Source organism: Anabrus simplex, chromosome 1 (assembly GCF_040414725.1).
Source record: "Anabrus simplex isolate iqAnaSimp1 chromosome 1, ASM4041472v1, whole genome shotgun sequence".
NCBI classification, from domain to species: domain Eukaryota; kingdom Metazoa; phylum Arthropoda; class Insecta; order Orthoptera; family Tettigoniidae; genus Anabrus; species Anabrus simplex.
Genome location: NC_090265.1, coordinates 1,330,627,516 through 1,330,653,074, shown reverse-complemented (window position 1 = coordinate 1,330,653,074; position 25,559 = coordinate 1,330,627,516). Strand labels below are relative to the sequence as shown.

Here is a 25,559-nt window from a genome sequence, read left to right as displayed (position 1 = left end):
CATGATATATTGTTTCATAATTTTCAGTGAAAACTTATCTTAAAAACTTACAAATTTCTAAGCGTTGTGTTAAAATTAAAAATTAAAATTACAAAACTTTGTCTATTATATACATGCCCTTGGGCTGACAGAATGCATCCTTGGGTTGATTAAGCATTTATCTTAGGTATTGTTGCTTATTCTGTTGAATCGAATCCCTTTTATACTTATGTACAATCGTGAATAGACTATCAGTAAAATTTGATAAATAAAACTTGCGTGATAATTATAATAAAAATATCATGTTACATCTTTATACCTTATTGCTGGAGTGATATTATTTTAGGCAAAATATAAATGCGGGTTGATCTCTATAAAATATTTTACATAAACACACTACTATATTTTAAAGTCTAGTCATTGTACTTTAAAGTCTAAAATACTTATTGCTTTGGATCTTGTGTTGTTATGTGGTAAAATATTATAACAATTTGTCTTATATAACATCAGATATTGATAACATATAAATATGCCGTGTATAGTTGGCTTTTAAATCTAATGATTAAATGTCATTTCCTTCTTGCATAAAATTACAAGTTTCATATTATGTTGATTATGTATTGTATAAAACATAAATATCTAATAAATTGAATGCTTATCATTTACTAAAAGCACATGAATGTCTAGTAATATAGTCAGTGTGTTTAGTGACACAGAAACATGTTGGCCTTGATTCTTGCGTTATATTTCCATAATTTGCCTATTTTTTATATATGTCAATTGTTGGTCTTTATAGGTTCCATTTGTAAAATAACAGCACTTTCCTATGATTGTGAAATGAATCAATAAGCTTGACACGTGTTAAATTATGGAATATATGTGTGATTCAGTTCTGGCCTAACTTCTGGAGTTTTCTCCCATCAAATGCCGTAAGACTGTGGTGGTTCCTTTCCCTTTTTAAGGCTGGTAAAGTCTGTAAGCCAAAATGAATGAAGTGAGTTAGATTTCAATAGAAGTGTAATGTTGTGTGAATTTGTAAGCCTGAATTAATTTACTTACTGCTGGATGTTTGAAATGCAAGTTTCTTGGCCGTTTGACGAGTAATGTACCTCGTACTGATGGTTCTTGTGTTGTCTGTTGTGAGAGGGGCGGAGGGATAAGTAGGGGAGGTTGTTACGTGTGTATGGGCGGAGTCACTGAGGTTCGCTGTCTGCGCCGTAGCCTGTGTATGACGTCGTCTGTTGACTATTCTGACGTAGTCATTTTTTAAGATAGGAACGATTTTATTGAACAAAATGTTAGTTTTTTCAGATAACTCATTTATGTTATAATTAGGATTTGCATACTGATCTAGTGTTATATATAATTCTTCACTTATATTAAGCAAAGGACCTTTAGGTTCTACATTTAATCGACAACAGACTAACCAACGAAAATGCAATATTGGATAAAATAAATGCCATAGATACATCTATACAATTCACCAAGGAATCTGAGAGTAACGGTCAACTAAATTACCTAGATCTAACGGTTACTAGACACGAAAAACATCTCACTTTCAAAATTTACCGGAAACCTACATATACAATAAACACCATAAAAATAGATTCTAATCACCCTAATCCACATAAAAAAGCAGCATATCAAAGTATGATTTATAGAGCCTTTAACATACCGATGTCAAAAGCAGATCTGAAAGATGAACTACAACTAATTCACGAAATAGCTCAAAAAAATGGTTATAGAAAAGAAATGGTTAATTCCATCATTCGTAAGTTCAAATCACGACCCAACACCACTCTGACGAAAACAGATCAACCCAGAAAAAATTACGCAACTTTCACTTTCAATAATACGGGCGTATATTCACTAACCAATGTTCTGAGGAAGCATAATATTAAAATAGCATTTAAGACTACACAAAATAATAGGCATATCATATATAATAGCAAATCAGTAAATAGTAGTAACAAATATCTTCAATCAGGAGTCTACCGAATGGAATGTAACAACTGTTTAACAAGTTATGTCGGGCATACGGGCAGGAATTTCACGACTAGATATAATGAACATGTAAACGCAATTAGGCATAATCATTTCTCGGCAATAGGGCAACATATGCATGAATATAAGCACAATTTTACGGACATAAATGACGATTTAAAAATATTAAATGTAGAACCTAAAGGTCCTTTGCTTAATATAAGTGAAGAATTATATATAACACTAGATCAGTATGCAAATCCTAATTATAACATAAATGAGTTATCTGAAAAAACTAACATTTTGTTCAATAAAATCGTTCCTATCTTAAAAAACGACTACGTCAGAATAGTCAACAGACGACGTCATACACAGGCTACGGCGCAGACAGCGAACCTCAGTGACTCCGCCCATACACACGTAACAACCTCCCCTACTTATCCCTCCGCCCCTCTCACAACAGACAACACAAGAACCATCAGTACGAGGTACATTACTCGTCAAACGGCCAAGAAACTTGCATTTCAAACATCCAGCAGTAAGTAAATTAATTCAGGCTTACAAATTCACACAACATTACACTTCTATTGAAATCTAACTCACTTCATTCATTTTGGCTTACAGACTTTACCAGCCTTAAAAAGGGAAAGGAACCACCACAGTCTTACGGCATTTGATGGGAGAAAACTCCAGAAGTTAGGCCAGAACTGAATCACACATATATTCCATAATTTAACACGTGTCAAGCTTATTGATTCATTTCACAATCATAGGAAAGTGCTGTTATTTTACAAATGGAACCTATAAAGACCAACAATTGACATATATAAAAAATAGGCAAATTATGGAAATATAACGCAAGAATCAAGGCCAACATGTTTCTGTGTCACTAAACACACTGACTATATTACTAGACATTCATGTGCTTTTAGTAAATGATAAGCATTCAATTTATTAGATATTTATGTTTTATACAATACATAATCAACATAATATGAAACTTGTAATTTTATGCAAGAAGGAAATGACATTTAATCATTAGATTTAAAAGCCAACTATACACGGCATATTTATATGTTATCAATATCTGATGTTATATAAGACAAATTGTTATAATATTTTACCACATAACAACGCAAGATCCAAAGCAATAAGTATTTTAGACTTTAAAGTACAATGACTAGACTTTAAAATATAGTAGTGTGTTTATGTAAAATATTTTATAGAGATCAACCCGCATTTATATTTTGCCTAAAATAATATCACTCCAGCAATAAGGTATAAAGATGTAACATGATATTTTTATTATAATTATCACGCAAGTTTTATTTATCAAATTTTACTGATAGTCTATTCACGATTGTACATAAGTATAAAAGGGATTCGATTCAACAGAATAAGCAACAATACCTAAGATAAATGCTTAATCAACCCAAGGATGCATTCTGTCAGCCCAAGGGCATGTATATAATAGACAAAGTTTTGTAATTTTAATTTTTAATTTTAACACAACGCTTAGAAATTTGTAAGTTTTTAAGATAAGTTTTCACTGAAAATTATGAAACAATATATCATGAAGGTCTTTCAGAGGTATAAGATAGAAATGCAAATGTGATTCTGATATAGCTGAAGATGACCTATGAAGGGTCGAAACCGGTACTAGATTGTAATACTTTACAAGAAAATAAATGTATTGATTAGGTGGAATTTTTCTTTCCTTTTATGAAGAAGTGGTATGTTACCAATATAAATGGTCCGTTATTGGACATTATAAATTTTCCAGCAAACTCATTCCTGGTTGCCAGCATTTCGCCCCAGTGTGCTAAGTTGGGCTCATCAGTTGGTAAATAGTACATCCACCAAGGCGCATGGCTAGTGCATACCATCGAAGCCACTGCGTAGGCTACTTGGAACCACCAGCAGTGCCAATGCACTGTGAGAGACTTTGTCTCATCACCAAAAATTGATGTCTGCCTGGCCATCAGATGATATAGATGTTGATTCCCATAGGGAACCTGAACACTGGCAACCAGGAATGAGTTAGCTGGAAAATTTATAATGTCCAATAACGGACCATTTATGTTGGTATTATAAATTTACTAATTCGGGACAAATATTTCAGGTTCCCTATGGAAATCAACATGTATATCATAAGTGGTATGTTCGAGATGTCAGCGGAGAGATGGCATGGAGTGACATTAGTAGACAAATAAGTTTGAGCGGTGTCTTTAAAAGTAGGAAAGATCACAGTATGAAGATAAAATTGGAATTCAAGAGGACAAATTGGGGCCAATATTTGTTTATAGAAAGGGGAGTTAGGGACTGGAATAACTTACCAAGGGAGATGTTCAATAAATTTCTAATTTCTTTGAAATCATTTAAGAAAAGGCTAGGGAAAGAACAGATAGGGAATATGCCACCTATGCGACTGCCCTAACTGCAGATCAGTATTGAATGATTGATGTCAGATAAGATTACTTTATTCAGATTGTGCACATCACTACAGTCCCAAATTGAACACCTCAGGAAAGTATTGAGAATAGAAAGAACATTCTAATTCTTCATGGAAGGTACTACTGTTATAGTTAGTGTTGCCGAATGTCATGGATTTCTTGGACATTCCACGATTTTATACAGTAAGAAGGACATCTGGGCTGAAAAGATGAAAGTCCGTGATATTTTATTGTAGCTTTTTAGAAATTTTGGAAGTCCACCTTGGGTAATTTAAATTTGCAACCAAATGTCTAAAAGTCATCATGGACAGAGGTAAATATTACTCTCTGCTATCACTGCAATGATATTTGAGTGATCATTCATCTTTGGTGATATGTAGATATGGGAATTATAGGCACAAATATGTCAGAATGCAAATGTATTTAACTAAGGCGCGATTTTCTGCTACCCGTACAATGGTACTGCAGTGAGATTTGCATAAATATTAGCATTCTGAACTATCAGAACCCCTAAAGTTTATGCTATTCACCAGCATAACTGTAGTGTGATTAGATTAGACCTGTGCCTTGTTCAAATATGTTTGCATTCTGACCTATTCGTGCCTGTAATTCCCATCCCTAGTGATATGCAATAGTTGATACTGTCTGAGAAGTATAAGTAGTATACAAATTCTTAGTGTAGTTTAAGTACACATTTTTTAATGTAAGATATGTTCTTCTTTTTAAATGAAGTTTATATAAACATACTATTATTACTTTCTTATAATAAATGCTTCCTTATGCCATCCTAGTAGGTAATATATAACCTCGGTTTGGATCCTTTAATTGCGACCATATCCTGGTTTTGGACTTTGATGATGATGATGATGATGATGATGATGATGTTTGTTGTTTAAAGGGGTCTAACATCTGAGATTTTGATCGTTCAGATTATGGCAACTGTAATAATAATCCATATGTTTCATCTTTGATTCATGCACTCTTGGTTTCAGAACTGTTCAGTGATCATTGTGGAAGACCACTCTCATTGCAGAGTCAAGATTTGGTTGTGAAATTTATCATCATTGTGGTTGTTCATTTTCTTCCATGTTATGGGACTGGCCCTTCTTTTTGCATTTGTCTCTCAGCATAAGCCAGAGCAAAATGTGGCTTTCACCAAAGTCTCAGTTTCATTCATGGTTGTGACAATACTGAAGCTGCCGAGGTGAGGGTGGTGCTGAGTCATGGCATTGGGAGCACAGCTATTGCGTCGGATTGTTATGAAAAGTGTTCCTTGTAAGGTTGGTTGTGCTGCATTAGCACTTTCTGGCCCAGTGAGGATAGCAATGCCGAATTGCCTCGCTCATCTTGCCTAGTAGGACTTATTTCAGTCGTTTTTGTAGTCGCTCTACAACGACATAACCTCTGCTAGTGCTCTCTGAGGATCTAACCAGCCTCTGGGCTGATGACCTAAGAGATATGGGACCTAACAGATGGTTTCACACAGGTCTCAAATTTTTCCTGAATTTTCTGCATTTCCTTAGAATATTTAGAATTCATGTCAGTTACTCATTTGTTACTGAGAAATTTCCTCCCCTTTTCCCTCTCTATGGATATCATTCTTCCATTATTTGATGAATTGTGAACTAGTTTTACATATAACATGTGCTCAGCCTTTATCTTCTTGAAGAGTAATTACTAATTAGTACAACTTCTGGTATCATAGAGTGATTTTGCATTATTGTGATTTAATGGAGAAGAGGAAGCTGTTGGGATGACTTAATGTGTAATTTGGTAGTAAACAAATTAGATATGCAAGAAAAGTTGTTGGGATAACTTAATCTGCAGCATGACAGTGTTATTTCATCACAGAAAATTGTGTCAAGGAACATAAGAGTAAGGCTTGTTGGTTTCATTTAATGTGTGCATACCTCATAGGAGCTAAATTGAATGTGAGAAGAATATGATTACTGCATGTGCTTCACATTGTTTACTTATACAAGAGTTTTGGGAAAAGTTGCTTCTGCCAGTAACGTAAGTAAGACCTTAGCCTACAAGGAATACAAAGCCTGCTCACTCGCAGTGCTCTCTTCATAAACAGTGTCCGCCTGGCAGTGCGCGTCTTGGCCACTGCAGCGCTAGTTTACCACCTCACATCATGTTAAAACCAGCACAAATTTACCTCTACACCATACTTCCGGTGTATTATATACGCTACTGAGCAGAATGAAGTAGAAAATAATGAATGTTCACCTTTTACGCCTAGGAATTCAATTCAGCTGTGGATATTCATTTCAGATACCACACATAACTGTCGAAATTTATATCTGGCATTTAAAAGGATATAAGGTCTGCACTAGATATTTTTATTACCGCACCGTAGATTTTCAGTAAAAAGGAACGCCTTTAACCATTTTCCTTGATATTTTCTTTTCAAATTGTTTTTCTTCTCGGGAAGTATTCTCGGCGATACTCATCTGTCATGCCATTAGCGTAGTTAGTGACAGAGGGGCGCAGAGACTCCTACAATATTATTCTGCTTAGTTCCTCAGGATGATAACTTTTCCTACACTGTAGAACAGGATTTTTGGCAACATGTGGCAACAGTATTTTTGTTAATGTTTGTGCTATTTTTGGACTGCCCATCGTTACCGATATCATTTCGTCCGTTACTTGCCCCAGTTTCATCAGCAGTGAAACAAAACTTGGCTTTGGATACCTGAGACCACCTCTGTCTTTGATTTTTATTAATGACGTTAGTGGAGATGGACTCTGGATACTACTAATTTTATCAATACTCTCCTGATATGGCATGTGGTCTTCGACAACTCTTACCAAATACCCTCCAATATATGCCATTGCAGCACTCGACATAAAAACGGATGGTGCTCCTTCGGCTTCCTTTTCGATGCTTTCCAGTTGTGTTCGAAAATTTCTTGCTAACTCAGGATTCGTCTGCCGGTTCATTCGCGTGTGCGATTTGTTCACTAACTAACGATTGCAAAAGTTGGAAAAGGTACATTTAATTTATTTTGTTCTGAAAAATAAGAAAACCATTTAGAAGCTTATAGGAGACCATTTATTCCTTTTCTGGTTATTTTTCACGAAAAACTGAAAGGTAAAAAGAAACTAGTTATATATTATGTCACTGGTCGTTTCACAACTATTCCTCTCTTCCTCCTGCATAGACGAGGACATTAACTTACGCTCCATGATAGGAATGGGCAGCTACACTCTTCGAATATTCCATGGTTCAAATCACAGTTTCGACACTGGCAATTCTCAGTGTGAGTTTCATGTAGAGTATACCACGGAAATAATGAAAGTATGAGAGAGCCTTCAAGTCCTGGGGTACCTACTCCAATATTTGTGCCAAATACGATGGCCATGTCAACGAAGGAGCCTGGTGTTGCTTATAACTTCCCAAATAATATGCTAATGTTGATGGATCATGTAACTACTAAATATCCCTGAAGAGGGAGACGGGCTCCCTAGACGGTGACACCATCTCTCGGTCCAGGATATTTATATCGAAGATAATATTATTATCATCAGAACAGGATCTATAAGTAACCCAATTTTTTCCGTCACATGGTCTGCGTATTTACTGTACCATACTTTGTCCGCTTATCGCTTTAATCCATAATTCCCTAGTTGGCTCTTGGCAAGGGAATTTACGGTAACTAGTACCAGGAACTTTATTTCTAGAGCCTTGTTTACAAAACGGTACGCAACTGTACACTATTGTAATATAATTGACGTATTTTAACAATACGACGTCACCAGTAAGCATACAACGTGTAGAAATACCGCCAACCGAGGTGTTCATATGAGGTTGAATTGCAGTGCCTCTAGCGGCAAATATAGTATCCACAGGGCAGACAGCTATGAGTGGCTATTGGGCAGGCCTTGTATTCCTTGTAGGCTAAGGTAAGATATACTTACATTTTAAATTAGAACTTAAAATCCACAATACCACAAGACCCTGTCTGTTTTCATTACATATGATTCACTAGTTGGTATTCAACTGATACATCTGATGTGTATCCAGTGACTGAGACCTTCGCCACAAGTGAGATGAAATGTACATATCCTCCACAGCGTATTTGGTAGAGAAGGAATATTTTTGTTGCAGGAAGTGCTGCAATTGCTTATTTCCATGCAATAAAATTAAGGCACATAGAAAAGTATACATGTCAGGTTTGAAATCAACATTCTTATCCCCATTTTTCATCAACTAGTTTTGAAATATCATCCTTGATCAGTATTGTGAGCTGTCAGTTTTCTCCTTTCTTACTTTGATTGGTTAATTAAGATATTAATTTCCCAGTCAGTTTGTTTGAGATTAATTTATTCCTGAGTTTTCACACAGGTCTCAAATTTCTCCCAATTTTCCTCAGTTTCCTTAGAGTATTTAGAATTTAAGTAGGTAATCATTTGTTAACAAGAAATTTCCTCCTCTTTCCCTCTCTATGGATATCATTCGTATCTTATTTGATGAATTGTGAATATTTTTTTAACAAAAAAAATTTGCAATAGGGGTATTTTCCTCATTGGCAAAAATCATAAAAAATACACATATACATATTTACACATACCATACTACTCATACTATTGTCTCATGCTGAGTTCTTACTTCCTCCTGCTATGACCTCATTCTACATTTCAATGAATGCACATCTATTGGGAAAGTGTTGAAGATGTCCTTTGGTAAGCTAAAACAATATGAAAAGACAGATTTTTAAAATTGCACTTTGTTAATAGTAAATTCTTATGTTGTTATTGTGTTATAGCGACACACAGACTGGAAAGCTGCTGCAGGTCTACTGAAAGGAATATATGAGACACTTTCTCGTTATCCATATATAGTCCACATGCAGCATCTCAAGACTCTCATCAACACATGTCAGGTAGGTCAGATTTATCCATATGTACATTAGTAAGAGTAATTCCGATGGCTCAGGGGCTGGGTATATGTGCAGTCTTCATCATTAGAATTCATTACAGGTAGGTCCCCATCCTCACAGATTTGCAGGTCGTCTATAAGGCGTCAACTCAGAAAACTTGCACCAGGCCTCTCTGGATACCACACGGCATTAAAAAAATTATTAAAAGTAAACTGAATTCAAAGAATGGTATTCAAATGAATTTAGATGGTAATATTTTATTTATTTTTTAATGACTGTGATTGGATTGGGATGTTATACCCATTACAGTAAACCGGAATTCATTTCATAATGATTTTTGAATTTACTACCCTAAAAGTATGAATAATCTGTTATACATGCAGGTCAGTTAAATATTTTAATTGATTCACTCAAGAAAGAAACAAAGAACGAAAGAAATAAAGAAAGAAAGAAAGAAAGAATAACATAGACAACTTGTAAATAACTGGTTGGTGATGGAAGATACTGCTAAATGTTTAGTTACTAAGGACTTACTTTTCAGTAATATTATGTGTTTGGATGTGTATTATTATTATTATTATTATTATTATTATTATGTAGTGGACTAAGGTAAAATTATTCCGATTGTCATATATGTCATCAGTCCATGGATTGTATTGTTTTAGCCCTCCAGACTACCCTATTCTGAGCTCTCTCTTTCATCTATGGATAAGTGGAGGAAGTACTGTAATAAATAGACCTTGGATTTTAAGCTAAATGCTTATTTTGCTTCTATAGGGCTAAAATGAAACTAGTAATGTTTCTTTACATTTTATACAAAACACAAGTGTTTGATAGAGAATTTATGGTGCCTAAAATACCTATGTTGCCCATTGTGTGTGTGATGGTTCATGGTGTGGGCTACTGTACTCACGTCATTGTTCATGAACCATGTGCAATGGCTGAATGGCCTACTAAGTGGTCCTGAGAGTCAGGAAACCAGTTGCTATGGAACTGGAATGGGCATCTCAGGCATATTCTGAATTATGACACCCCCCCCTTCTGCTCTGGCAGCTAGGACTATACAATCCATCAGTGGACCCTAACCTGTTAGAAGAGAGATACTCACAGGGACTATGTGCAAGTAGGGTAGAGTTCTACTTCAAAGAATTTGCCGAGATCAGAACACTGTAGGCAAGCCTTAGTAATGGAGTTCTGCTTCCATTTGAGAGGCAAAGGACTCCTTGGAAACAACTTGGTCAATGAAATTAAATTCAAGGTGGAGCTATCATTAGTAATGGAGGTTATGGAAGAAAGAAGGTAGAACTGGCTGAGTCAGCACAGAGGATTCGTCTGGATGTGTTAGGTGTTAATGATATTCGAGTAAGGGGAGATAACGAGGAAGAGTTAGGAGATAATCAACTACTTTTAACACGTGCTAAAAAGGGAAGGCCAGAATCTGGAGTTGGACTGTTCATCAGGAATACTATTGCACACAGGTAGAGTTTTTGTTAGCAAGTGATGTGGGCAGATTTAGCTGTTGGAGGAATTATGATGAAAATTTCTTCAGTCTACTCACCATGTGAAGGTGCAGATGAGGATGAAGTTGACAAGTTTTTGAAGCACTGAGTGACATCATAACCCCTTAAATGGGCATGACATCTTTAGACGTTTTCATGCTGGGCTTCTGTGGTGGGTATGACAGCATAAGTTGTTCATAATATTTTTTGCTTATTTTTCTTGGGGGTGACGGCATATGATGTCGCTGTCGAGTCTACCTCATTAGTTGATGTATTTTCCACTATATCACACTGCATATTTCATTGTATAGCTATCACAGCCTCCTGAAAGGAATGTGTTTATGTCGAGGAGCATGACTTCCAAATGTAAAATAAATCACCTTGATTGTACTGGCATTTTGACAGTTCTAGAAGCAGAGGGTGAAGATGAGGTATTTTCTTAGCAAGTGATGATGCATGGATATATATTGAAGAAGAGGACAGTGAAAGTTACCCTGAAAATAAAAGTGAAGTGGTTCCAGATGAACCAAATGACGGGGAAGACATTCAGAATGTGACAACCGCCTCAGTTCATTGCGAATGGTGCCCCAGACCAAGAATTGCTTTTGAGGAGTAAATTCAATAAATATAGTTTTAATGATGTACATAGTGTCGAAGAATACTTCATCGCATTCTTAGAAGACCTTGTTTCTGCCTATATCACACAGATAGCAATCTACAAAACCTGTAATCATCTGGATACATAACCACATAAATAATGTTAGTAACCCATTATTGAAGTATAGTAAACACTATCATATTACATTAAACTACTGTAATTGTGTACACATTTTTGCAGAAAATATTTAAATATCATAAAATGGGATAAAATATACCCAGGGCAGGTTACACATGTGGAGTCAACAGCAAAGTTAGTCTAGTACTAATGAGCGATTACAATGCAAGAGTTGGAAATAAAACTGAAGCATACGAAATGGTGATGGTAAATGTGGGGAAGATGTGGAAGCTAATAGGAATGGGAAGTGTTTACTGGATTTCTGTGCTAGTATAGGATTAGCAGTTTTGAATACATTCTTTAAGCATAAGGCTATTCACTGCTACACATGAGAGGGTTAGGGCACCAAATCCATAATAGACTATATCATAACCAACTTAGAATTCAGGAAATTTGATCTGTAGTGAACTAAGTATCACTAGGCATAGGATAGAGAAGATGAATCTGTCTGCAGGCCAATAAGGGTGGAAAATCTCTAGGATGAGAAAATTAGACAGAAGTACATGGATCTGATTAATGAAAAGTTCCAAACAATAAGCAGGTTTGGAATATAGAAAGAGAATGGCTGGCATACAGGGATGCAGTAATAGAAAGAGCAAAGGAATGCCTAGTAACAACTGTGTGTAAAAAGCAAACATCTTGGTGAAATGATGAAGTGGGGCAGCTTGTAAATGTAAAAAGGAGGCGTATCAGAAATAGCTCCAGACGAGGTCTGATGCAGCCAGGGAATTGTATGTAAATGTAAGAAATAGAGCAAATCAAATAATTGTTATATTCAAGAAAACCTTGTGGGAAGATTTCAGTAATAACCTGGAATGGCTAGGTCAAGCAGCAGGGGAAACCTTTCTGAACAGTAATAAAGATTTTTAGAATGGGACGGAAAAAAAGGAAATGAATAGTATTTTGGGTAAATCAGGTGAACTCATAATAAGTTCCAGGGAATCATTGGACAGGTGGAAGGAATATTTTGAAAATTTTCTCACTGTAAAAGGAAATCTTTCTGGAGACATCATGAACAACCATACTCATGGGGAGAAGAACAATGATATTTATGAAATTACGCTTGAGGAAGCGGAAAGCATGATAAATAAACCATATTCTCATTAAGCTGCATGAACAGATTTTGAAATTAGACCTGAAATGGTGAAATATAATGGGAAGGCAGTGATGAAATGTCTTTATAGAGTAGTAAGATTAGCATGGAGTGTTAGTAAGGGACATTTCACAAAGGAATTCAAACATTTTTCTACTGATGAAAAAATACTTTTTTAGCAGGTTTGTATGGAAAATGTGTCCTATAAACAATAGTTTCAAGTTTTGCAATACTTATCCACATCACGTTACCGGACTTCCTTGACATCTTTGAGAAACATTCCAGTCTGTGTCCGACTCGTTGGCTGAACGGTCAGCGTACTGGCCTTCGGTTCAGAGGGTCGCGGGTTCGATTCCTGGCCGGGTCGGGGATTTTAACCTTAATTGGTTAATTACTACAGCACGGAGGCTGGGTTTATGTGTTGTCTTCATCATCATTTCATCCTCATCACGACGCGCAGGTCGCCTACGGGCGTCAAATAGAAAGACCTTCACCTGGCGAGCCAAACCCGTCCTGGGATATCCCGGCACTAAAAGCCATACGACATTTCATTTAATTTAATTTCATTCCAGTCTCTGAAGTCTCGTCAACAGTGTCAATGCACAGCTCATTTGTGACAAAATCAATTAAATTTTCTTCAGACTCGGGTTCCACAAGACTTGTTAATGGGCCATTGAAGTCTTTTTCCAGATGATATGTTGCATTTCTCGATAATAACAGTAGCCTGATTTAATTTCTCACTGCAAATGGAATTGGGTTGTTATAAAATGCTCTCAACCCACAAACACGAGAGAAAAAGTTCTCCAAACAATCCTAGTTTAGGTGCGATGTTAGTATGTAAGAAATACCTTGCCCTTTCTGGTTCTCAAAAAAGTCTGAGTAATTTAATGGAAATTACAAATTCCCTTTTCTTTTTTCAACCCTTATTTGGGAGATGATGTTCAGAAATCTTTTCAGGGTACTTTCTTGGCTGTGAAGATTAAGTCCGTAGGCACTTCTCAATGGAGTTTTATGGTCCTTGAGGATCCTAGAATTGAATACATTGAATACGTCATTAGCCAGCTCAAAGAACTTACTTTCATGGTCTTTATGCAGGAAGTAATTAACTGCCTTAGCAGTACAACGAGAAAACAGCTTTGCGGCTAATCGTACATTTTGACGAGATCATCTAGTTACACTCAGGTGAACATCAAATATGATACATTGGTGTTAGATCCTCACTTTGGTGTGTTAACAATTCTTGTATCATACCACTATGTACTTCAGTTCTGTCGGGCGGCACGAGACCTTCATCTAAGAAATGGTTCCTCAAAAGCTTTAAAAGGTTAGGCACATCACGAAAACCCACATTTTTCTTAATTTGTCCATGAGATTATAAAAGAAAATGTTGGCCATGTTTACATGCAGCTCTTTCCACACTTCAGTGTTTTTCCCTTCCATATCACATGTTACAGCAACCACATTAATGTGGCAAGCTTCAGTGCTTGTAATAATGTCCTGCATAATTTTGGCTGTCATGGTAGTATCAAAGTCATATTACACAGGTTGTTTCCATTGAGAAAACAAACCTCGAACCATGACTACAAGGACATTCCTGTGGGGACCCAGTATTACAGTACATTATCCGTTGAATCATGATACGAGAGTCAATATTGATCTCATGAAAATTCAAGGCAGCATATTTTTCCAGTCCTTGAAAATTTACTGTGCAAGACTTTAACACGTTGGGTGCCACGTGCCGCCATATGGCGTCACGGTGGTCTTCAAATTTGAGATGGCGTGACGCCATATGGCGGCACACCGTTCTTGAAATCAGAGTTGGCGTGACGCCATATGGCGGCACAGTTGAGTTTCAGGCGATACGCCGTAGATAATCAGCTGTGACATCTATGCGCGTAAAATTGGTACTACGTGAAGGGCGAACTTCAGGGTCTATTCCAGCTATGTATTTTTACTGTATGCCACCACATGGCGCCACAGTATTCTTCCGAAGCCACTGAGTGGCCTGTGGTCGTTGTCACAGGTGAAAGCCCGCCAGGCATTGTTTATTCCTCGTTTACGTACGTATTATCACTCAGTTTATATAGTTGTGCAAAAATATAAAAAAATGGAAGATATTGGTAATAATCTTACGAGGGAACACATACATGTGTTACACTCGGATTCGGTTGAAATTTGGTAGGAATATTCGTGGGAGACAGTAGAAAACTTGCTGTACCCAGCGCAAGTTTAAACGCCAAAATTGAACAAATAAATAGTCATAAAATTAGAAGTGCCGCGGGAGTATCGGGGTGTGGCGGAGAGGTAGGGAGGAGCGAAGCAGCGGACGTGAACCAACCGGGCTGCGTCGAGCTGCGCCAGCAGCCAGGTAGCGTAAGGTTAGCGCGTTCCCCTTAACTTTCCGATCAGATGTGCAAAACGTAAATATGAAAACAGCACATGAAACAAATGTACAAAGGACGATGTTTGAACAACGATGCCAATAAGGTTTGAAAAATTGCAACGAGTAACAAGAACTCGGGCGAGCCGAGACGCATATTTTCAATGTTTAGAGTTATCAGAAAACTGTTATCAACAATATGTAATGTAATATAAGTACTTGTTTTGCATTTTATTAGGTTTTCATGAATATTGCGTTAATTTGAATTAGCAAATAAATATCTCGTATTTGAAATTCGTATTGGACATTCCATGTCAAAAAATTCTGTGACACCATATGGCGTCACGCTATATTTTATCTTTCCTAAAAATTGATGTGACACCATATGGCGTCACACATGACCATGGTATGGTGAGATAAAATTTACTTAGTACATCATATAAATATATCCCAAGATTATATAAACAGACTACAACGCGTACAATTGCTTTGGCACCAGCGGAATGCAATTCAAAAACAAGCCTGGCACCAGTGGAATAGTGTGCTACAATCGGCTCGGCACTCAACGTGTTAATAAAGGGAGCACTTCCTTCAAAATACCAGATCTGCATTTCAATTTTTTATCCACTTCTGCAATGTTGATTGAGCAGGTAAAGAAGTGTTTCTCTTTCCAAGGCATGCATAAGCCTTCTTAGAAAGTGCCCTTAATGCAAGAGCACTCGCAATATCTTCTGAGGACCATTTCACTTTTTTCTTCATGCTTACAAGACACCGTATCTGTCCTGGTGTAAAACATTTTGACAGTATTTTCTCTACCTCTTCTGATAACATTTTGTGTCACTTTGGGTGATAACAGTCGTCCTTTGACTGATAAAACATACCTTGGACTTCTACAATTTTTAAGCGTGTCTGTTGTAGCTTTCAGCATCACTAAAGTAGCAGCATGCTTTCTTTTTAATGCTTCAACTTGTCTCTGAAGTTTATCTGTTTATTCGTCCTTATTATCTTCAGGTGTGTCAGTAATAGTTGACTGATCAAGTTTCCTTTTCTTAGGGGATAATGTAGTGAGAGTGGACATTGCCTGTTTTCTGATATTTTGGCCTTCGTGTCGTATATCTCGTTCAGTGGAGATCTGTGGAATCCCAATATATATATATATATGTTTTAGAACAGTGCTTTGGACAACATTAGGCCAAAGTTTTCAAATCAGCTTATGCCATTAGATTAGAGGACAGATATAGAAGTAAAGAACATCTACCTGTGACGTAGTTTCACTTGTACTAGCTCCTTCAGTAGTAAAACCTCCATACCAGATGGGACTAAATTGTGATAGTATAGCATCTGAGCATAGTATTTTCTTGGTGGGCAAACCTATAAGCTCATTTTTCATATCTCGCTCATAATCCTTTGGAAGAAAATGAACAGAACATACGCGAGAATTGTCTGGATTAAACTTATCAGTTTGCTTACAGCGAGAAATCCACAAATGCTTTAAGTATCAATTTTTTGGAAACCTTTAAACATTTAAATCCATAATTATGACACTGCACCACAGCACAATAAATACGACTTTTAATGTTTCCACTACCCCCTGTGGGTCGGGCACGCAGACAAAGAATACACCCACAGTATCCCCTGCCTGTTGTAATAGGCAACTAAAAGGGGCGACCAAGGGATGATCAAATTAGAACCATGAGACTACTTGATATTAGTACCATCACGCAGGGAACACCATGGGTCGCATTTACTTGCGTGTAGTACCACTATGTTAGGTACACAATAGATTTGTGATTAGTAGTGACAGTGTGTGAATCAGGAGGTGGATCCTACTGTACCTGTGATTCGTACCCCTATATGAGTGACACCAAGGGATTAGCAACAACATGGTTCTGCGTTACCCATGCTCAGTTCCCACTATGTGATGAATACCATGGGATAGTATAAGTCCCTGTGGTTAGTACACTTATGTGACAAAACGCCGTAGGTTTGTGTTGCTTTTATGGGTTTGCGTTGCCTGTAAATAGCACCAGAATGTACGAAACACCATAGGTCTGTGTTACATGTGCGCATTACACCACCTGTGAATAGTACCATAATGTGTGGAATACCGCGAGTCTACGCTACTTTTGATTAGTACCGCAACATGACAAACAGCATGGTCCTACTTTCCTAGCAATAAATACCATCATGAGGGGCTGATGATCTGGATTTTGGACCCGTTTCGACTATAAGTATAATCGATTCAGCATCGTGCTATAGAAGCAGCCCCTTGGTCAGTAATACTATTGTTTTGTGCCAGCTTCTGTGCATGTGAGGCACTGTGGGTGGGATCCACTGATCGTTTTAAATTCATATCCATCCATCCATTCATTCTTTGTCCTCACGCTTTGAATTCTGGTCAGTGGAGGATTTTGTACTTTTAATCTGTCATTTCATTTCATACCATTAGGGGCCGATGACCTCGATGTTAGGCCCCTTTAAACAACAAACATCAATCAATCAATCAATCAATCAATCAATCAATCAATCAATCAATCAACAGTGTTTCCACTCATTATCATTACACTGCATGGTCTCGCACTAGACCAAACTATAAAGCAGAACTAACTGAAAAATCGGCAGTAGAAACACTTGTTTTGTCATCAGGGCGGGTGAGTGCTGACTTCACGCCACATGACGTCACGCAGAAGGTGGCGATGAAGTATAGTGGGAAGGCAGGGATGAAATGGCTTCATAGAGTAGTCAAATTAGCGTGGAGTGTTGGTAAGGTACCTTCAGATTGGACAAAAGCAGTAATTGCATCTATCTATAAGCAAGGGAACAGGAAGGATTGCAACAACTATCGAGGTATCTCATTGATTAGTATACCAGGCAAAGTATTCACAGGCATCTTGGAAGGGAGGGTGCGATCAGTCGTTGAGAGGAAGTTGGATGAAAACCAGTGTGGTTTCAGACCACAGGGAGGCTGTCAGGATCAGATTTTCAGTATGCGCCAGGTAATTGAAAAATGCTACGAGAGGAATAGGCAGTTGTGTTTATGTTCCGTAGATCTAGAGAAAGCATATGACAGGGTACCGAGGGAAAAGATGTTCGCTGTACTGGGGGACTATGGAATTAAAGGTAGATTATTAAAATCAATCAAAGGCATTTATGTTGACAATTGGGCTTCAGTGAGAATTGATGGTAGAATGAGTTCTTGGTTCAGGGTACTTACAGGAGTTAGACAAGGCTGTAATCTTTCACCTTTGCTGTTTGTAGTTTACATGGATCATATGCTGAAAGGTATAAAATGGCAGGGAGGGATTCAGTTAGGTGGAAATGTAGTAAGCAGCCTGGCCTATGCTGACGACTTGGTCTTAATGGCAGACTGTGCCGAAAGCCTGCAGTCTAACATCTTGGAATTTGAAAATAGGTGCAATGAGTATGGTATGAAAATTAGCCTCTCGAAGACTAAATTGATGTCAGTAGGTAAGAAATCCAACAGAATTGAATGTCAGATTGGTGATACAAAGCTAGAACAGGTCGATAATTTCAAGTATTTAGGTTGTGTGTTTTCCCAGGATGGTAATATAGTAAGTGAGATTGAATCAAGTTGTAGTAAAGCTAATGCAGTAAGCTCGCAGTTGCGATCAGCAGTATTCTGTAAGAAGGAAGTCAGCTCCCAGACAAAACTATCTTTACATTGGTCTGTTTTCAGACCAACTTTGCTTTATGGGAGCGAAAGCTGGGTGGACTCAGGATATCTTATTCATAAGTTAGAAGTAACAGACATGAAAGTAGCAAGAATGATTGCTGGTACAAACAGGTGGGAACAATGGCAGGAGGGAACTCGGAATGAGGAGATAAAGGCTAATTTAGGAATGAACTCGATGGATGAAGCTGTACGCATAAACCGGCTTCGGTGGTGGGGTCATGTGAGGCGAATGGAGGAGGATAGGTTACCTAGGAGAATAATGGACTCTGTTATGGAGGGTAAGAGAAGTAGAGGGAGACCAAGCCGACGATGGTTAGACTCTGTTTCTAACGATTTAAAGATAAGAGGTATAGAACTAAATGAGGCCACAACACTAGTTGCAAATCGAGGATTGTGGCGACGTTTAGTAAATTCTCAGAGGCTTGCAGACTGAACGCTGAAAGGCATAACAGTCTATAATGATAATGTATGTATGTATGTATGTATGTATGTATGTATGTACTCTTTTATCGAAAATTACGCAGAACAAATCATGCTGCTTTCCTTTGGATCTTTTCCAGTTCTTGCATTAAGTAATCCTGGTGAGGAACCCATACACTGGAACCATACTCTAATTAGGGTCATACCAGTATTTTATACACCCTCTTCTTCATATCCACGCAACCTTTATTTACCACCTTATCAGTGTGATTACCCCATTGGAGAATTTCCCTTATGTTGTACACTGCTCTCATTTTATGAGGAAACTTCACATCTTTCTGCTGCTGACCAACTTTCATCTCTTTCAATTGCATTATGGGAAGACATGTGACAAAATGTCAAAGCATTTAGTTGCTTATGAGAATTCTAGCTGAACTTGTCTGTGACTTTTGCTTGTGTATTCGGTTCAGCTGCGAATTTATTTGGTGGAATGTTGTATAAAAAAAGGATAAACTATAGAAAGTGCATTGGGAGATTTGTTCATATATATCCTGACTAGCATTCCAACAAAATCTTGCTTTTGAAAGTTGATGAAATAGTCTGATACAACAAGTTTAGTTTGTGATGTTCAGAGGAAGCAGAAATTACATGTTTTAACTGAAGATAAACTTTAGGATATTGAGGTGTGATTAGGAAAGAAAGTTCCAGAAAATCACTTAATTGTCTAGCACAGGAAATGAACATATCCATAGGATCAACACACAAAATGACCAGACTGCTGAAATTTTGACCATATAAAATAAGATTTGTGCAAGAATTTCACCAGACAGATTTTGCTGCCAGAATAAGGTTTGGCAAGTGGTTTTGTGAAAGTGTTTACAATAGAAATTTCGATGCACAGATAATGTTTACATAGTAGAGTCATTAAATTCATGGACTGGTGCCTAGAGTATACGCTGCCAGCAGCAACAATTAGTCTTACATCTTGCCACACAACATGGCGTACACTTACACAGAACCACATCCTCTCTCAGAATAGTCGCTGGTGGTCGCTAAACATGTCTGCTAACATATGTATAGCTGCTGGAAACACTGCTGAAAGATATTGGCAGGAAAATCCCTTACAACTTCTCTTGCGGCAGTAATGATCTCCTCGGCTAAATGAAATTACACCCATGCAGTTTTGCTTTCAAGAAATCGCATGATGCGAGATCAGGTGAGTACAGAGAGTGTGGCAAAATGGTGACCTGTTGCCTTGCGAGTTCCTCTTGGACAAGCATAGAGCAATGTGCTGGGGCATTGTCATGTAGCAACAACCAGTTCTTACAACGCCGAAGCTCAGGACGAATTTAATCGCGTAGATGGCAAAAGATCTCCTTGTACTGGGTCATATTGACAGTTGCTCCTTGTGGGATGAATTCCATGTGAACAATATCTGGTGAGTCAAAAAACTGTTCAAGCATCACCTTGCCTTTTGACCTGTCTTGTCAGGGTTTTTCCGTCATGGTGATGATGGAGATTTCCAGGTGGCTGATTGTCACTTCAGTTGTGAATCATAAAGGAAGCACCATGTTTCGTCTCCTGTTATGATCCACTTGAGAAACATCCAATCATCATCAACACTAGTGATCAGGTTACCACAAATGGTCATGCGATCGTCAACATTGGTCTCGCATCAGGATGCAAGACAGGCTGTGCTGGGTAACACGCAACATGTTCAGATCATCAGACAGAATTTTGTGGCACGTACCACAGCTTATCCCTACTGTTGCTGCAAGATCATCTGTCAATTGGCAGCTGTTGGCACGCATCAGCATACCAACTTCCTCAATCTTGCATTCAGTTCATACTGTTTGTGGATGACCAGTACGCTCATCATCCTCCAAACTGTCTCTCCCCTGCGCAAAATGTTTGTGCCACTTAAACACAGCAATGAGACCCAATGCATCATCACCGTACACATGCTTCATCATCCGAAACGTTTCACTAGCAGATTTGCCTAATCTTTGGCAGAACTTTACTTTTACTGGTGGCTCAAACTGCAACATTTTCAAGTTCTGCCATACGCATTCAATGTACTTCTACTGACACTATATGCACACATCTACCTCTTTCTGGGACAAGAGAATGACACACTGTACCATCCTGCAGCACGACCTGTCTGCTGTAGTGCATCACAACAACACCATGCACCCAGTCCACGAACTTATTGACTCTACTACATGTATCTGATGAGGTATGGTTCCATCTTTCTGGACATGTAAATTCTGAAAATGTACAATTGTGGAGTTCTGAGAACCTGTATTTTGTACAGGAAGTGCCATTGCATCCCCTTAAATTGTGGATATGGTGTGTGATGAACACATGGCAGGCAGTTGAGGTTATATTTTTCTATGACCTCATGAATTCAGATGTGAATGTGAGAACAATGTTGCATCCATTTTTGTAATGAACTGACATAGAAAGAAAGCATTATGGATATTTTAAACAGGATGGTGCCACAGCCCATACAACTCTTAATTGTATAGTCATTTTATGTCCACTTTTTGATGACCAGACAATTAGTACAGTTCTGTGGCCTCCTAGATCATCTGACCTATCTTTGGGGAACCCTGAAGGGCAAAGTTTACCAGCATACTCCCTGTATTGTAGAAGAACTGACGGCCAATAACGCTTGCAATACAGTATATTACCGAAGCGGAAATAAAGGAAGTGGTAAATCACACTGACCTCTGATGTTTTCTTTGTTGCCATCCTGTATTGTTTTCTAGGATGACTTTTGCATCCTAAATCAGAATCCAGTGTTAATTTTCCTGCATCTCATCACATTTATTTAAAATATAATACATTTTATGTATATGCACTAACGCACTCATTACATTGTTAGGAGAAGTTTTGCTTTAAATAAGATTTCCCAATATATTTATTAATGCAATCTACTGCAGCTATCTGCCAATCCTGTATAATCACGCTCACAGCCTAGAGCCGACAACAATATCTGGTTTTGCTGAGTGGTGCCAATCTGTTGCAGTTCTTTGTGTGCCACAGTCTGTGTCATACTTTGCTTGCCGGTGAAAGGAGATTTTTGTTTGGTAAGTGTCCTATATGGGAGTGACCTACTGTTGTTTATATTTTTACTGAACTTATATCAATATACCACGTCATGGCTGCAAGAACAGTCCAGATACATTCTGCTCTGTATGAGGAAGTTTTATGCCAATAAAATGACCCGAGTTCTTGGGAAATGCCTACTGTGTGTACTTTGGCATCAAACTGAGAGAGCAAAGCCATGGACACCACATAATGGCTTGTAGACCTGTATAAAGCAATTATGGCTGTGGTTGAATGATGAGCATACAGCGATACCATTCAGAATTCCAATGATGTGGCAACAACCTACAGAGCATAGTACACACTGCTACTTCTGCTCTGTGAATGTGAAGGGATTTTTAACAGCAGGAACAAAAGTAAGATTTTGTGTCCAATCAATATTTCATCCACAACTTGACCCATTCCCCATGGCCCTGATGAACCAGCACCACAGCATCCGGTACAGTTACATGATTGTTCGTCTTCTGTACCTGACACAAAAATGGCCAGAGCTACCTCTGACTGTGATTTCTCATCAGAAGGTGTTAAAAATTAATCCAAACTTTTCAAGTAAATAAATGACTTTGATCGAGATGTTGGTCTTATAAAGGAATCTGCTTAAGCCATTCACGGCCAATCAAACCCATATATATACGTTATTGAGCACCGTGCCTCGTCCGCCAAACCCGTATATATACACGTTTTGGTGCAGTGTGTACTTCACCGATCTCACAAATGAATGCGATATAGTGTCATGTTTGAGATTCCATGGAAATGCTCAAAGAAGTTCTGTACAGCAGATATACCACTCCATTTCGCATGTTTTGAAAGCGATCTGGTGTTATTTCAGCTTCGTTGGAGTGTAACATCTTTCCCGCTAACGTGTAGCCATCATTGGCGTCTTGAAGTTTACATTCATCTCTTGTTGGCGAAGAAATTGAATGTTTCCTCCTAAATAGTGATTCTGGAGAGCTATATTTTGATAATGAAGATGGAAAATATCTAAGTGGCGATATTGAATTACAAGAAAGTGCAAGATGAAGTAGTAATGATGAATCTCATGCGGAATTATCACCCCTTCCTCAGATAAATCATTTTTTCCCCAAATGTAAATGATTTTGATAATACCAGTTCTTGGATCCACCGAGCGGAGTAGCCACGCGTATTAACATGCTACGACTATGGATCCAAGCTCTGCACTCGGCAGACAAGTGAGTTCAAATCCCACCATCTGCTGTCCTGAGAAATTTTTTTTTTTTTTTTCCCCCAAGCAAATGTCACGACAGTTCCTATTCATAAACCACAGCCTATTCCTTCCACTTCGTTACCCAGTTTCATTCACCATCATTCAACTTGCTCAGCGTGTTTTGATAGTTGTGGAATGTTGCAGCAGGGAGGGCGTTACGTATGTTAGACTATGTATGAAAGATATTAGTAAGGATTTATTCAAAGAACTCTTGGAAAATCATCAGTACCTTTAGCATTAGATTTAATGTTCAGAACAGCAGATTTAACTTTTCAGTGTGGATGAATGTAAATTGTCCACTTTCATTGGATGTGAGAGGATCTTGAACAGGTTATTTAAATGTTGAGTATCCTATTGTGATGTGCAGTGTTGTAGCTGTTTACGTGCTATATACACTTTTAATGACATGAATGCTCAGGTAATAAATCTAACAGGAGTGACATTAAGTAATCAGAGGATAAAGCAATGCACCAAACATTTCATTATAGTGATGGGTACCTCATGAATGAGTCGTTCAAAATGAACGCTTCACTCCTATGAGGTGTGAACTAACCACTCAATTTCAATGAACTGGTACTTCAAACACTTCACAGTTCTTACACTTCATAACATTCACAACTCATTTGATTCATCTGTCGCTCTCTCTCTCTCACTTTCTTCCCCCTTCCACTATCTGCATCATTCATTACCCTTTCACTCTGAGGCACATCCTACCTTTCAAATGTGTTCTTACGCATATTACGGTACCTTCTTTATATGAGACAGGCTTCTCTGTTTATCTCTTCCTTGTTCCTATCAACCATCATCTAGATGCTGCGAGCAAGTAAGCCATTGCATGTCCATAATTGCATAGCTCTGCCATCTCTTGGTAATATTAATAAGTCTTACGAAACTTAATTGAGTGAGTGAGACACTGTGAATGAAAACGCTGCTGAATGACATATTGAGTAGCTTCGTCAACCTCGTTCCTTCATGAATGAATTACTTCATTTGAACAATTCACAGTAAAGAGTGTGAATGAATGAAGTAGTTCATACAGATTAACTGGTTCGACCCATTGCTATTTCATTACAAATGAACATCTCAAAACACGGTAGAATGTTTAAAATGGCCTCTCAAATCTTCCTTTATTTTGATGGTGACTGTATAATAAAAATATGTATACATTTAGGGACTGCTCTATATTTATGTTCAAAGTTGTACAGTGCATTATTATTTACCTTTTTCTTGAAAGAAATCTTTGTGCTTAACTAATTATAGCAAGTTGCTTATTATATGTTTCAGTCATTGATTGTAGGAGATACGTCTTCTGCAAATATGGGAGAATGTATTTCATCTGCTACAGCTGCCCTCATGAGTCAAGTACCACCTCCGCACTTCCGAAATACTGTAGTGCGACTTATTGCCTTGCAGATCCTAGCTATCGGGGTAAGTTCGTTTGGTGTTAGTTGATCTTTTCACTTCTGAGAATAAAGAAACACTATAGTTTATGGGGCCATCCTTTCTTTTAATATTAATTTCTGGTGTTTGTAACAACACCACGGTATAAAGCCCAACTCTACCTTGGTGTCTGCAAGATCTTCCCAATCGATAGCAGTTGGACGGACCATTCAAGTAAACAACAGAGACAAGTTACTTACCACATAGGTCCCAACAAGCGTAAATAACAACAACTGGGCCTAGAGGCTAGGCGAATCAAAACCCAAAGAAAACATACTGACTCGAAAGGAACAGATCAATTATTTCTTTTTTTTTTGGTAATTTAATGAATCAAAAATCAAATTAATTCAACAATAATCTTTGAAGTTACTCTGACATGATTAAGAAATTGAGAAAAATTATTATTACTTTTAAAAACACAGTTGATAATGTAAGTTAGGTCGACCCTTTGAAATTATAGATAGCAATGTTTTGGATCACAAATTATTCGGTGCATTGAAAACAGGAAATTATCAGTCATAGAATTAGTTGAGTCGCAGTGAAATTAACAAACAGTAAGCTGAGAATTGTTTCTCCGAGATTTCTAATACGAGTTCACTAAAATAACCGAACGGTAAATTA

General features: G+C 37.7%; 1 protein-coding gene across 1 annotated transcript in view; it reads left to right on the top strand.

Annotated features, from left to right (window-relative positions):
* Positions 1-25,559, top strand: part of unc80 (unc80, NALCN channel complex subunit) — a 1,117,323-nt gene that overhangs the window by 918,023 nt on the left and 173,741 nt on the right. Inside the window, exons 53-54 of the mRNA XM_067137759.2 lie at positions 9,188-9,304; positions 24,783-24,926. Of these exons, the coding sequence (XP_066993860.2) occupies positions 9,188-9,304; positions 24,783-24,926 (261 nt within the window). The remainder of the gene's footprint in view (positions 1-9,187; positions 9,305-24,782; positions 24,927-25,559) is intronic.